Source organism: Gobio gobio (assembly GCF_949357685.1).
Source record: "Gobio gobio genome assembly, chromosome: 22".
Taxonomy (NCBI): domain Eukaryota; kingdom Metazoa; phylum Chordata; class Actinopteri; order Cypriniformes; family Gobionidae; genus Gobio; species Gobio gobio.
The window spans coordinates 4628562-4644832 of NC_137118.1; the positions used below are offsets into that span (position 1 = coordinate 4628562).

General features: G+C 38.0%; 1 protein-coding gene across 1 annotated transcript in view; it reads right to left on the reverse strand.

The window, feature by feature from the left end:
* Positions 1-4785: 4785 nt before the first annotated feature.
* The window catches only part of robo4 (roundabout, axon guidance receptor, homolog 4), a 33898-nt gene continuing 22412 nt past the window's right edge, over positions 4786-16271 (reverse strand). Inside the window, exons 15-19 of the mRNA XM_079804112.1 lie at positions 16145-16243; positions 15890-16019; positions 10889-11143; positions 10483-10814; positions 4786-5644 (exon numbers count right to left, since the gene is read on the reverse strand). Coding sequence (XP_079660238.1) covers positions 5424-5644; positions 10483-10814; positions 10889-11143; positions 15890-16019; positions 16145-16243 — 1037 coding nt within the window. The 3' untranslated portion in view covers positions 4786-5423. The remainder of the gene's footprint in view (positions 5645-10482; positions 10815-10888; positions 11144-15889; positions 16020-16144; positions 16244-16271) is intronic.

The window sequence follows — 16271 nt, forward strand, 5'->3', positions numbered from 1 at the left end:
TTTTCATCCGATCGTGGCTGTATCTCTCTATTAGTGTTACTCGATCTTAGCGCTGCATTTGATACTATCGACCACAACATTCTTTTGAATAGACTCGAAAATTATGTAGGTATTAGTGGAATTGCATTATCATGGTTTAAATCATACCTATGCGACCGTTATCAGTCTGTAGTAGTAAATGAAGATATGTCACACCGATCGCAAGTTCAGTATGGAGTACCGCAAGGCTCAGTGCTAGGACCGCTACTCTTCACCCTGTACATGCTACCACTGGGAGATATCATTAGGAAGCATGGCGTTAGTTTTCATTGTTATGCTGACGATACTCAGCTCTATATTTCTTCACGCCCTAAAGAAACTTACCAATTCACAAGATTAACGGAATGCATAGCTGATATAAAACATTGGATGACTGGTAATTTCCTGCAACTCAATTCAGAAAAAACTGAATTTTTAATTATTGGACAAAAAAGCTCCACAAGTAGTAACCTAGAATACTGTCTAACACTTGATGGCTGTTCTGTCAAGTCCTCGTCGTCAGTGAGGAACCTGGGTGTGCTCTTTGATACCAATCTTTCGTTTGAAAGCCACGTTTCTAGCATCTGTAAAACTGCTTTCTACCATCTTAAAAATATATCTAAATTACGGCACATGCTCTCAATGCAAAATGCTGAACAGTTAGTTCATGCGTTCATGACCTCAAGGTTAGATTATTGTAATGCTCTACTGGGTGGTTGCCCTGCTCGCTTAATAAATAAACTCCAGCTGGTCCAAAACGCAGCAGCTCGAGTTCTTACTAGAACCAGGAAGTATGACCATATTAGCCCAGTTCTGTCAACACTGCACTGGCTGCCTATTAAACATCGCATAAATTTTAAAATCTTACTTATTACTTACAAAGCACTAAATGGTTTAGCTCCCCAATACTTGAGCGAGCTCTTAACATATTATACTCCATCACGTCTACTGCGGTCTCAAAATTCTGGCCAGTTGATCATACCGAGAATATCCAAATCAACTGCAGGCGGTCGATCGTTTTCCTATTTAGCACCTAAACTCTGGAACAGTCTTCCTAACATTGTTCGGGAAGCAGACACACTCTGTCAGTTTAAATCTAGACTAAAAACACATCTCTTTACTGTGGCATACACATAAAACACTTTTTCAATGAAATGATTGTTAGGCTGCATTAACTAGGTCAGCCGGAACCGGGAACACTTCCCATAACACCTGATGTACTCGTGACATCATCAGAAGAATGGCATCTACGCTAATGTTAGTCTCTCTGTTTTATCCCGAGGTTTACTGCAGTCAGCTGGATCCGGGCCGTATCCAGATCAGATGGTGGACCTGCGCCCAGAGAAGACCAACACAGGACCCCGAAGTGTCTGGGAGACCGTGATTAGACTCCCCCTGAAACTGCCTCATCGACACGGCATCTCAATAAACCCGTCTCCAGCGTGTTGCCTCCGATCATTCGAATATTGCACTTTAATAATTATTTAATCAACATCATCCTCAATAAACCCGTCTCCAGCATGTTGCCCCCGGTCCCTCGAATATTCTGATCTATTATGACCTCCGAGCTGTAAAACTGCCAGAATAATAATAATAATACGCTGTTTGTTAATTGGCCAGAGGAGAACTGGCACCCCGACTGAGCCTGGTTTCTCCCAAGGTTTATTTTTCTCCATTAGGTCACCTAATGGGGTTTTGGTTTCCTTGCCACTGTTGCCTCTGGCTTGGCGTGCTCAGTTGGGGACACTAAATTTTTCAACTAAACATCGAAATACATCTAAATAATAAACTAAATTAACCATTTAAACTAAATTACTGATCAAATTATTGATCTAAAGCCCACACTGTCACTGTATGATACTTTAAATTTTTCCAGAATGGCTATACAGCTGAATAAAATTATGCTGCATTATTTTCCTGTTTAACACTGTAAAGCTGCTTTGAAACAATCTACATTGTTAAAAGCGCTATATAAATAAAGTTGACTTGACTTGACTTGAACCGTAGCAAAAGTTGTGCCTTTTAAAATAAAAATGCACTAGTGTAAATGGGGCCTTAAAGGGGCTATTGTAAGAATTTTCATGTACTAATCGTTTTTTTATCGCCAACATGTGAACGGTTTGTAACGAAAACAAGTCCTTCCCTGACTTCCTAGGTTGTCTATAATTTTTTTTTTGATGTGAAGAACTCAGGATGTTTTTGCAAGGAAAATCAAATGGATGTGCCGTTGACACACTCCCGAGAGCCTCGCTATATGACACATGAAACGAATGCTTATACAATGTTCAGATTAATGGCGAAAGAGCTTTTCTTTACTGTAAAGTCAATGGGCCTTATTCATGAATCTTTCATAAATATATGAGCAAATTCTGAGTAATTTGTGTGTAAAATGGACATTGACGAAAACTCTCCTCCAGATTCACAAACGCTTCATATACCACGGATTTGGTAGTTAAACGTGTGTATATTAATGAATTCCAAACATTCGTAAATAGGGTGCGCGTGCAAACTCATTTATAATTAGCATAATCCCCGCCCATGAGTTACAACTGCAAATGACGTGTCCAGGTACGCTGTGGAAACTTCTGGACTTCTTTCTCAGGTTTGGCACCAGTATTTTTTATAAATGCTAAAGAGACTAACTGACCATATGCCTACCAATAAATATTAAATTATCGTGTGTCCATCAAAGCATTTTAGCCAGCTAAAAACGCCTGGTGCTCTTCTGAAAACGGTCAGCTGGTGGCGCTTGAAAATGCTTTGATTGCTATGAATATGATACAGAATATCCATGGCAGTAATGTGTTACTATTATCTCATTTTGAAGAATATTACTGAATATAAAAAATGCTGTAAAAAGCAGTATTAACTTCTCCATTATTGTTGTTCAGTCGGTGTACAAGTGTGATGATTGGTCGGTGTAGTTTTTGTCCCACCCCTCCTCCACTGTGATTGGACGGCTGGGCCCAACCTATTACCCAACGTTAAACAGTAAAAAAACTAAACAAAAATGACGGGGCAAATCAACTCTTGAAATATTATTATGGTACATAGTACATCAAAATGCAATGTCATCAGTTTGCCTAAAGAACACAGAACGTTCAAATGTTTTACGCACCATTTACTCGTGGTAGGGAGCAGGTGTACATTTATTTCGTACCAACTAACATTTTGAAATTACGAACATTTTCTTGAATCTGAAAATTTACGTCAGAGCGGCTTTACGAGCGATTTACACACAAATTCGTTCTGCTCGTGTTTCATGAATGAGGCACAATGTGTAATGCAAAGAAAAGGGATTCATTTACACTTCAGTCTCACATAGTGAGATCTTTAGTCTCAAATATACTTTATAATCAAACTATCATAACAGTGTAATTCTAAAAACCTCAACTGTTGTCGACATAATGCCGGTGAATTGCAGAGCTTGTGCAAACACCCACATCATGCTGCTTTTTGTTTTTGTGTGTGTTTATTTTTTAGCAGATATTTACATATTCATCTAAACGTCTGTCTCACAGATGTGGACACCGTTGGGATGTTCATTAACAATATCACTGAAAAGCTGTTTCCAACTTCTTTTTACATTTTAGAGTGAAAAACAGCTTAGCCTTGAGTGTTTTGGGGCCTTGATTCATGTTTAGTCTCTGGTACGCTACAAAAAAATGCAAATACAAGCAATAGTTGCTGGCTCCAGTTCACTTAAAGTCCACCGGTATTGCTAACAACAAGGGTTTCTGAATTCTACATATGTGACCCTGGACCACAAAACCAGTCTTAAGTCGCACGGGTATATTTGTGGTAATAGCCAACAATACATGTACTGGTCAAAATTATCGCCAAAAATCATTATATTAAGTAAAGATCATGTTCCATGAAGATATACATGTACATTTCTTACTGTAAATATATCAAAAATGTATTATTTTAGTAATATGCCTTTCTAAGGAATTCATTTGGACAACTTTAAAGGAGATTTTCTCAATTTTTAGATTTTTTTTGCACCCTCAGATTCCAGATTTTCAAATAGTTGTATCTCGGACAAATATTGTCATATCCTAACAAACCAAACATCAATGCAAAGTTGACCCTTATGACTGGTTTTGTGGTCCAGGGTCACATAGCCCCTTTAATTTCTCATAATTGCAACTTTATATCTTGCAACTATTACTGTTTTCTCACCTGGTGGACAATAAACCAGGAGAAAAAAAATCCTGTATATGTGCATTAATTAAAGAACCACAATTGTTTCATGCAAAATAATCCTTGCGGACAAATGTGGGGTGCTCTGCTGTGAAAATGAAAGAAAGAAACAAGAGAGAGGCAAAAGTTGGTACCGCATTAGTGTGCTCTTGCATGGTAAACTGGGTCAAAGGATTACCAGCAGGCTATAAAAAGATGCCTTTTTGGCCATGGACGAATTCAAGGCTGTAGATCCAAATAGTGTGTTTGTGTGCACGCATAAAAGTGTGTAATGGGGGAGGTGTGTTTTTGTACCAAGCATATGGCCGTAGGGAGAGAGAGAGAGAAGGGGACAAGCGATAATCCCTCTGCAGTCATGCCATGGTCACTTGTGTTTTCTCTGTATGTGTGTGTGTGTGTGTGTGTCCAGCGGGTGTCTAGGGCTGTCTGATTTGGTTCTGCTGGCTTGCGGTGAGGATTAGAGCTCTGGAGGGCCGTACATGTTCTCTCGACAGACCTCTTGTGCACCCTTAACTACGAGACAGTAGGACACAAATGCAACAAACACAAACATACGTCAGTGATCCGAGGATAAAATGTTAATTTATTAACTTTTAAAGGCAATTAGTAAAAATAAAATGAGCTAAAATGTAACTTTTTAGTAGTGCAGCAAGTGTAATATGTGCATTAAAACAATATTTTAATAAAAAAAACTACGTTCATACAAAAAAAAAAAAAAATCAATACTCAATAGTAAAAAAAAGTTTGCTAACATTTAGTTCAATAATAAAACGGTTAAATGCAAACTAACATTTTTCAAAATAAAACTTAAAGAAAGAATGTATTTTAATTATAAAATTATAAAAATGAATCCTAAAATACAAAACATCTTGTATAATATTTCCTGTGTATTTTAGATAACTCTGTCATATAAAAGCGCATATGATTTATAAAAGCGTATGTGGAGGTTTATTAAATAAAATTGGTTTATTTACATTTCTTGGAATGCCAATATGAATGTCCTGTACAATAGTCTTTATTATGGTGTGGTACGACTGAACACGTGGCGTACACTGCACACACTGTACCTTACAGCAGTGTGTTCTTCGATTTAATTGACCTTGCTACAATCCCAAGACCATTAAAACTACAAGGAGGGGGGCTGCCCTGAGGAACGCAGGGAAATGTAGTCCATAAACAACCCTTAAGCGTGTGCGAGTCGATCATCGATGCGAGGGGGTCTCCAGATGTCCTCTCCAGTGCTCGATGCCTGAGTGTCGGCTAGATGTGGCGTTTCTTCTGGTGTCTCTGGAGGCTTTGAACTGGGCCTCCAGCTCCTCCACCCATGCGGTGCTCCAGTCCCACACGGGCAGCGGCTCCACCTCTCCAAAACACTCTCGAGGGGGGAACAGAACGCTCAGGGGGGATGCAGGCGGGGAGAAATCTGCAGAAAATGCACGATCACAAAGGAAATCAAGAGGGATGCATGCATACACAAAATACACAATCTGTAAATACGTATAAAGTCGCACAAGTCAATTTGGCCATAATAACGCTGCCGAACTCATCAGTGCTAGTCATTTAACCTGATGCATTCACGGAGATTGAAGGATAGACAGAGAGAGAATGAAAGGGGGAAACAATCAGCAAATGGAGAGAGGAAAGTCCCTGTAGGTTTCTCTTTTGAAAGGCGTGATTGATTTGCTGAAACTTCAGAGAGGATGGTGGGGGAGTTCAGACAATTTGCAGACAGGCCCTCAAATCCCATTATTTCTCATTGTACCAAAGTAGCGCTGCTATTTTTCACTGTCTCGTCGGCGTAATGCTGCAGTGCCTTATGAATGTGATCTGACAATGAGGATTCTCATCCGAAATACACTTCTCCACTTTAGTTACACAACGGTCCCAAAAGGTGCTTCGGTGACACTTTAAATAGTCTGAATGTGATTGCATTAAATAACAAAATATCAAATACAATTTAAGCTACAAGCAGCGATGAAAGGGCCCTCACCCTCTATTACTATAACTGAATATTGGCATATAGATGTGTTCAGGGCAGGACTCTTCTCAAACAGGACATGCCTGACTTACAATAACTTCCTGTTTCATGGCGAAACATCAGATTTTGTCAGGCCGCCACGGTCACACCCTTCAAGGAAAACTTATGATCTTCGCAATTTAACATCACCAAGGTGTTAAGATTAGACTGACCAAATGTGATGTTGTTCAGGTTAAATCTCAATGAGGAGTTAATTACAGTGTAAAACATGACATTTTCTGTTGCCAGCAGGCGGCGCTAAGCCTGTAACCGAATATTGCCATGTAGAGGCTAGGACACTAATAAAACGTGAAGTTTGGGGCAGATCAGACATTGTATGCTCAAGTTACAACAACTTCATGTTTCATTGCGAAACATCAAATTTGGTCAGGCCACAACAGACACGCCTTTCAGAGAAAACTCAAGATCTTCGCATTTTAGATTAGACTGACCAAACATGACGTTGCTCTGATTAAATCACTAGGATGAGTTTGTTAAAGTACAACGTCTAGAAATGAAATTTTGCAGAGAAAATTCTAAATATCTCACTTCCTATTGGTTTTCAGATTTTGCTCACAGGGACTTTTTGTAGGTATTGGGCTTTTACATGTGTCTACCGAATTTCATACTTGCACGTGAAACGTAGCGCAAACAGCACTTAATTTAAATTTTGTAGGTGGTGCTATTGAGCCATTTTGCCAATTCTGAAACCCATATAAGACGTAATTTTTCGCCACTTCTGACGTGTGTGCAAAGTGTCATCAGTTTTCGATCATTTTTAGGCGATTCATTTTGGAGAAGAAAAATAGTAGACAGAGCAATTCCAATAGACCAATTTACTGTTTGTTAACATACAGGATGCACGCAATACGGTACAAAATCGTTAGATTTAAAAAGATTATAGATTATTTATAGATATATATTTATTGATGACTAATTATAAATTATTAGACATAACATAATCATCCACATCATCAAAGGCGCTTGGGTTGAATTTGTTCTAATCCTAAATGGAGAACTTGTTCGTATGCATTCACCTTTACTATTTCTCTCAGAAATGATGATCGTGTTGGTAAGTACTCTGTGTATCCTTAAATTCTTTTTTTACAACACCGGCAAAGATCGTTTACACTCATCTTTTTCTTCTAACGTTAGGCTACTTATGTGACAGGGTTGCCAAGTTTTTACAACGAATCCCCCCCAATTGCTAACGTTCCTCAAAACTAGCCAAAAACAAGCCCAATAGCTTTCTAGGGGGGTTCTCCGGGAAAAAAGGCATTTGGGGGGGAAAATATGTATTATTTTTTAAAATTTGCATTCCTGGGTCTGTATATCACATAATTGGGGTCGCTTCAACCCGCGGACTTGGCAACACAGTGCCGTTGAGTTCTGTTGACATTTGACAACTAACGTTATGCGTCGCTCCGTTGCTCTGATTGGTTGTAGGTCTATCCAATTGAGGTCTTTCCTGGTTCGGATGAAACACGCCCCATAATCACAGCTCAATGGAGCAGTATCAGACTCATATTCTGACAAGAATTGAGTATGACAACGTCAGGCTACCGATTTTCCACAAATTTAACAATAGGCTTACGGTACTCCATTTTATGCCATCTCTTATTTATTTTCCAAAATCTTCATTTACGTCTCTCACAGGGGATTATACACGTTTCTTCCTTTTTGTTTGCTTTTAATTAGGTGTTTGCATAGTTTGCTGTAGTAAAGTAGAAAACTGTGCTGTAGGACAGATACATTTTACTTCAAACTCCATTTAACACAGTTTGTGCTTGTTATTAATCTTAAGGTGCTTCAAGTTTATGTAGCGCATTTCATACATGCCAGATTTTTAGTTTGGCTTTCTCTCGCAGCGCATAATCAAACAAAGCCTACAGTTCTTGACCCTGCAGAAGATAAATTCACTGTTCACAGCTTTTACTACAACTATCAGTTTTGGAACATCAGGAGAAAACATGAAGATATTAGAAAAACAATGCTCTCTTTCCTGCTCGTGTACATCCCTTTCCGCGCAAAGCGGCCTATGACGCACCTCTGTGGGGAAATATAAAACATATTGAACTAATAATTAACTTTCTTATATAATTTATATTACCATTATTTACTGATATTTATTTAAATGTTTTACAGGCTGTAGTATTGTTTCACTGACGGAACATATGCTTAAATAGATGTTTGAGCCTCGTTTATATATTTTTTTCAAAATGTAGGCTATATATATATATCCTATACATTAAGAAAATAATTAATATCTTAAATTTAATCTTTCTCAAATTTATTTCAAAATTTCATTTATTTTCATTCAGTGGCAGCAATTTAATCAAACATTTAATCAAATTTAACTGCTTATTTGCTGAAATCATTCAACTGTTGTTACATATATATAGCCTAAAGCACGATTTAAACCAATGTGTTTCATACATTATAACACTATCCAGATCGTCTTTTGCAACCGACATGCGCAGTTGAACCTGTCAATGTGAGGTCGGCTGTAAATTGCTCTATAGGGTCCTCAAACCATTGGTGCTCGGGCCCTAAGCTTTACTCAGAACTAACCTCACTTTTTTAAACCATTTTTGCTATAAGTTTGAACCCACTGGTCTCGAGATGAAAGCTGGTGTAGTTTATCACAAGGATGAATATGTTCTATTTAAATCTGACATCCTGAAAGTGTCCAAAAGCATTTTATCTGTATGTATTTATTATCATTTAAAATGCTTAATATTTATCCTGTGCTGTCTTCCTATAGAATAAAAGCAACTTTGTTGATATTTTCTATTTAATGCAATGATATTCAAACATTAAGTGTGACCAAACTGCCTTATTTTAAGTCCACTTCATGCATAATTATGACTCTTTCCAAAAGATCTGAATTTAAGCGAATATTTATACATGATACTTATCTGTTGACTACGCAAACAAGGCAGAAAAACTGTACAGCCTTGCAGACTGACATGATAAACTGAACAAAAAAGCTGGTGAGCAGCAAAGAAACTAACCAACTAATGCGGTCAGATTTATACATAACTTATAAGTATGGCCATAAGAAATTTGCAGAACAGGTATAAACAAGGAGAAATGTGAGATCTGAGAGTATTACACTATTATTGGTACCTGGAAGCTTGATTAAAGTATTTGCATTTACAAAAACTTACAACCAAATGTGGAAATTAGCAGCGCTTTCATGAGCAAACTGTTCCACCTAGTGGCCATTTCTGTCAACTACATCAGTACTTTCTGTTGGCAACATGTGCAAACTGTTAATGAAACTAGGGCTGTCACTAATAATTGATTGATGATTCTGTCGATTAATCCAGTAATCAGATATTTTTGTGGTAATAAAATAGACCTAAGCAAACAATAGCCATTGAAATTACTTAAAAATACATATTAAAATAACAATGAGGCAATATATTTTTGGTCACACCAAAACAAGTAATCTAATGGTTTCATAGAACAAAGTTAAAATACATAATGTAATCTACATCATAAACAATCATCTTATGTACATTATGTGTATTATAACAAATGCCTGCAGAGGGTTGTCCCACTTTACAGCAGATCAAATCCTTTAATCATTTAATTCAAATGTTCTCTTAATCTTTAATATTTGTCCACGTCTTTACAATAGAAATACTACAGCCACTGTAATTTCTTGAACAAGAATATGTGGACATCAAAACTAAGAGCGAGGTTTTAAACATTTATTTTGAAATCGCGATTAACAGTTTGCATATTTAGAAACATATTGATGTATTCTCCTGTGTTGGTGTAGGTTTATAAATGATTGACAGACGAAATGGCACACATTATAAGCAACCCAAACTCTCAGCATATTCAGAGATGGAGTTTGAGACGTGCTCCATGCATGTAAATTATAACCGTTCATATGGAGCAGAACGGAGCCGCTCTGAGATGCACCCGGCATGCATGTAAATAAATATTAAAGCCGCAGGGCATATATTTATTTAACTGAATTGCAGCCTTTGTGAATTCAGCACTATGCTATAGTGTGGTTTTTAAGCGGTTTTAATATATCATGCAGCCTTAGAAAACGGTCTAATAATGCGTTTCATGGATTCTCATCCGTGGAATGCGGCACTTACTCGACACGGGTAAATTGCAATCAAGGATTTTTAAAATCGAGTACGAATTTTATCTAGGAATCGTGACAGCCCTAAATGAAACAACCTAATTCTACAGAGGTTGAAGAGAGTTTACATCCTTACCTGATAAGGTACCGCTCATAGATTCGGCTGTCAAAGCCAGGACGCGGGCAAAGTTCGCATCGTTTATGAACGAGCAGTCAGAAGAGCTGATGATACTCGTTCGAGCGCTCGCCATGTTGCTCTCGGACACCGAACCCCAGCCGTTCCACAACGAACCCTCCCATTCGCTGCAACAAGAGGAGGGCGTGCTCCTCAGGGTGGCTCTCCTGAGGCCGATCGGCTGAGGCTCCTGCTCGTCATCCATCTCCCGCTCGGCAGGCCCGCAGATGTAACCCAACGTGGGCGTGGGAGAGAATGGACGGGGCATTGATGGAGAACTCTGATGAGACGTCCTGATGGGAGACATCCAAATTAGCCCTTGTCGTGAGACTTCATTCACATAAATGCACTTTGGGCGTTCTCTTACCTCTGTCCCTGTGGTTTAGGGCTGATCTCCATGTACTGAGTGTGGCCCTGAGTACTGAGCGTGGTGTCCTGGTAGTCATCGGTGGAGAGACAGAAGGAGGCAGTGGACAGGTGGCTATAGGACGGGCTTAGCTGGGCTGGGCTGTGATGGGATGGACAGCCCGTGGTGGCCGTAGCAAAACCATGGAGCCCAGAGGCAGCACACACAGACTGCTGAGAGCCGATGTCCACTGTCAGCTTGGTGGATCTGGTAGACCTGAGGGATCAGATACATATGAGCATATTTAGGGTGACCAACGTCCTGTTTTCCCAGTTTTTCAAGTCCTGTCCTGGCCCTAATATAACAATTTTCTATCCATACAGAGGGGGACATACTTTAAATGTATTGAAATTAATAAGGAATCTTTGAGTAGACTTCGAGTATCATTTGAGCATCTCATTGCCTGGTTTTCGGTAATCAAAATATGGTCACCCTAAGCATATTAATCATGTTTCCATTCTGACCACTGGCTAAATTACTACTCTTATCATGTCTGGCATTGATAGTATATAACTAAACCAACAAACTGTAAAACTAAACATTTCTCTTTTATCTGGCATGCAAGCTTGATAGCCATTTAACCCGCTAGCTTGGCCTTTACCCTATGCAAATGTTAAATTATAAGATTGTATAATATAATTGAACGTGTAGGGTTTGCTAAGCTACACATGTTCATGTCAGCTGCATTTCAAATGCAGGGGGAACAAGATATCGTGGTCATGAATTAAGAACTCAAACCCATGATTTATTCATTAATTTATTGCCAAATTATGGCATGTTTCTCTAATTTGTTCCTTTTTTTTGTTAAACTGTGGCAATGATTTAACTAAATTCAAACATGTTAGTAGTACAACATAGTCATGATTTACCTAAAACTAATGAATTAATTAATTAAACATGACCACGGTTGAACTAAAACAAGGGAACAAATGAATAAAATGTGGCCACAAATTAATAATTCATGGGAACATACAGTCAAACAAAAAATGATTCAGACACCAGATATAATTTTTGTGTGCAGGACACTATTGGTCATTTCTGTAAGTGAGGAGAGCAAAATAAAGTAAACTGTGACATACCCAAATATTCTTCATATTTCATACAGTGACTACCAGTAAAACTGATCAAAATTGGACCAAAATGATTCAGACGCTATGACCTGATCATGTTTTGCTGAAGTGTTTTTCTTTAATTGCTAATGCAACCTTTGACACCACAGACTGAACTAAATGAAGCATTGCTTGGTCATTGGTTGAGCTAAATTGGTATTATCTAATTGTGTACTTAAATCTAACTGATTGGCTGATTGGTTGATTGTGATCCATTACATCCCTTTCTATCAAAGTTATCTGACATTATCAAGATGATTTTGTTCTGACAGTTTAACTCTGAGTTCTTGTCATATTTTATTACCATTTTCTAAACTATAGCGAATAAACTGTGATAATGTGAGAAATGTAAGTAAATAACCAGATTCTCAGATTTTTTCTTCTCATGAAAAGACCCCAGTAATCTCATATGTATCAGGTATAAACAATTTACAAAAACTCAATATGAACTCTTTTCTCATCCAATACATAAAAAAATTAATTAAGCTACCCTCATTAATTGTATAGCTCTATATTCTTACTATGTCAACAACTCAATCTCACAAGATATTCTTGGAGAAACATCTGAGACCAAGTACTTGCATGAAACAACCAATAACCCCATTATGTCTAAAAAAAACATTAAAGGCACAATATGTAATTTTTCGTTATGTAATATTGGTCTCTTATTCAAAACAGGCGTGGCTTGAGCTTTTATTCTGCCACAGACGAGCGTTTCCGCTTCTCCCGCTCATGTGTATGCGCTGTTTTATCATATTACACACATTTGAGTGTTTTAAAGTTGTTATAATGCTACTCTGTGTGTTCGCTCGGCGCTACTATGAGACACTGCTGTTTACACTACAGATCATATCAGGCGGTAAAACATGGCACTCGCGGTAAATCAAGAAAACCAGATTTAAACAAGAAGACTAACTGTGTTGAGCTGTAGAACAATTATTAGTTTTCTGTCTAATAAAACACATCATGGTATTAAAGCGTCTTTGGTGTTTCCATGGTTTCTTCAAAATAAATCCGGAAACTGAGAGTAATGCGGGTATGATGTCATTGATAGGCGACACATGGACACAGATCTGGATTTAAACATTCTTGAAAACATTTGGGATAATGTAAGTACACAAGTCTAGTCACACTTGTTCTAGTGGTTCTTGGATATTTTAATCCAAAACTCTTACATATTGTGCCTTTAAAGAGCAACCTCTCAGCAATTAAATGTTCTTTTAGAAAGGTGTTTGTGTCCATATATCTGTGTTTTTATATGAGACTCTCAGTGGGCAGTGCTGCGTTGTGTCCAGCTAGCCACTCTGGCCTCTTTTTGTACCATGATGCCTACAGCCGTGCCGGAAGAAACTTCCTGTTTGTGTCCTACATCATTTAAACACACTTCCTCCCACTTACAGGCCTTCTAATGAATAGTGTGGGCCATTTCCCCTTCTACCTCCCTGTCCATTAGAGCTGAGATGCAGGCTAAATTGGTTTCCAGTCTTTTAGTCTGAGAGCAGAGAGAGACAGTAGTAGACGTCTCTCTTCTCACGCTATAATGACATGGTATTGTCAGACACTGTCATTACGGACCTGCAGGGGCACAACCCCTCAAATGTCTGTGAGAAATGGACACAACTCTTGAGCTCTGTGGCCATAATGATTTAGCACCACTCACATCCTGTCATGACAGAATGCTGAAACACTGAAGTTTATCGTCATTCATGTAGGCACAGTGAGAAGAAAGACAATCTAAAGTTCTATTCCTCTGCACTGAACTCTGATAAATAGGAAGCTAGAAGTTTGAATGCCGAGAAATAAAGACCCAAGTGATCTCACTTCTCCTTTATAGATTCTCAAGGTGTTAGTTACACACTGTGCTCTGATTTCCCTAGACTCCTGCAAAAGTCTTATATCAAACTCTACCCAGACCAAATTATCTGAATTATGTTCTCCATGGTGATTTTATTGCCACTAACACTTTATTAACACTTTAGCGTGTCAAAAAAATAGCGCGTCTATTTTTATTACTCCTATTTAGGACAAACACCTTGCACCAAGTTGACACTTTTTACGTTTACTTTATTTTGTTTACCTGAACTAACAGTAATTTATACAACTTGAAATGGTAAAATATATTAGTATATTTATTCAGAAAGTAACATTATGATAGTTCACCCCAAAATAAAAATGTCTCATTTACTCTTCAACTCATTCCAAACTAGGGGTTGAACGACTTCAGATTTTTATACGTCAACATTTATGTGATTAAAGTCGAGTTGACGTCGACTAAAGTTAATGTACAGTACAGTAAACTGTTATAAGTAAACTGTTTATAAACCACTTTAATTTTGAGCATCCAGATGGTATAAGCGCTCTTGGAGTATGCATTTATTTGTCATTTTAACTGTTTGGAAACGAAGCATAAAAGTGGACTTCAAAGATTTGTTTTCCTGTTGCACCCTCTATAGGCCATAATCAGCTAGTCGACATCAAGCTTAAAGCGCCATGGCAGTGCTTAAAGCTGTTTCAGAGCATTAAACGGATAGTTCACCCAAAAATGAAAATTAGCCCATGATTTACTCACCCTCAAGTCAACCAAACAACACTGGGGCCTACTGACTTTCATTAGCAAAAAACAACAAAAATTAAAATTTATATCAAAATATCTTGTATCTTCATTTGTGTTCCAAAGAAACAGAAGAAGTCATACAGGTTTGGAACAATATTATGAGAGCGAGTAAATGCTGTGAGTACAAATTTTCATATTTGGTTGATCTAGAATAATAATAACTGCGGTAAAAATATTAGTTCATGATACCTAATGCATTACCAAAAGTTAACCAATTAAACCCCATTATAAAGTTTTATCAACATAACTAAAATGTCTGTTAAGCTAAAAAAGAGAAATACAATTTCTCAGGGGTGGGCGATATATACCGGTAGAAACGATTAACCGGTAGAAATTTGTCAAGCGGTAGAGATTTTGGACTATCGTCTGTATCGCGGTTACGCTCATGTGACGTTGTTTGGCACATTCACGAAAGCTTACCATTTGCATGCATTTTTAAGTTTTTATTTGCATGATTTTAAGTACAATTAGCAGCAAAAGAGAACAAATTTCAGTATATGTGCGCGCTGTCAGAGAGACTATTTCTCAGCGCAGACGCACGACATGAAGCCACTGCTCATAAAGCATGTGAGAACTCAACTGACTGCTTTTTGCTGCCTAATTGGGCTTGAACAGTTAAATACACATACCTATGTGTCCAAGTGACCATGCATTTGCAAATAAACAGAACCATTTATGTTTTAATGTTGACAGCTGAGAGAGAAAATTCACGAGTACATTGGATCCGTGCAGTCTGTCTTAAAGTGACAGCGTCTAAATTTACCTGCTGTCGCTATTAATATTAATCAAACAACAACAGAAAGAGAGAAAACCTCTCACTGCTCTTGACTGAATCACTTTTGTAACTTTAATAAGAAAAAATTATATTTAGGCTAATTTACTCCGTAAAGACTATGCATTGTTTTTTTTATACATTTAATTACAGATTTTATGTACTATTTCTAGTGCGTGGAGTTTTTCAGGTCTATTCATTTGTGTCTTTGTTCTATTGTAGTTTGTTTTCTTTGCTCTTTATCACAGTTTACTTGTCTTCCGTAAGCTTGAGATTCTTTAGGCTAGTATTAGTTTTTTTAATTATATTTCAATGGTATCAAAAATCGTATTTAAAGTAAAAATAACTTCTGTATATCGTGATATGTGTCATTATCGTGAAATAAAATTACTTGTGTCATGACACAAGATTTTGGTCATATTGTCCACCCCTGTAAATTTCGCTCTGGGTGTAGGTGTGATTCTCACTCGTCCTCTGAGCTGAGGCTGTGGTTGTCCTCCACAGGAAGAGGCGGAGGGCTGGGTAACATGTCCACCAGCTGCAGAGAGGCGGAGTAATGCAGGAAACGTGGAGAACTTGCCGACTCTGATACACCACCTGAGGGAATGAAGAGCAGCTTTGAAGAGATAGTTTCACTACACTTCTTCTAAGATTCAAAGGATTAGGTTTATCTATATCTGATTGAGAATTACATTTTAAACATGAGAAATGCGAGTTCAAACCTGCAGGGTGCTGACTGAATCTTTGCTGATGGTTGCCACACACTGCCAGAGCTTGTTGATTCACGGGCATTAACGGGGCACTTTTCACCGCGTGCAGCTCTGCAAGTGGACAAACATGTCAGTGCTG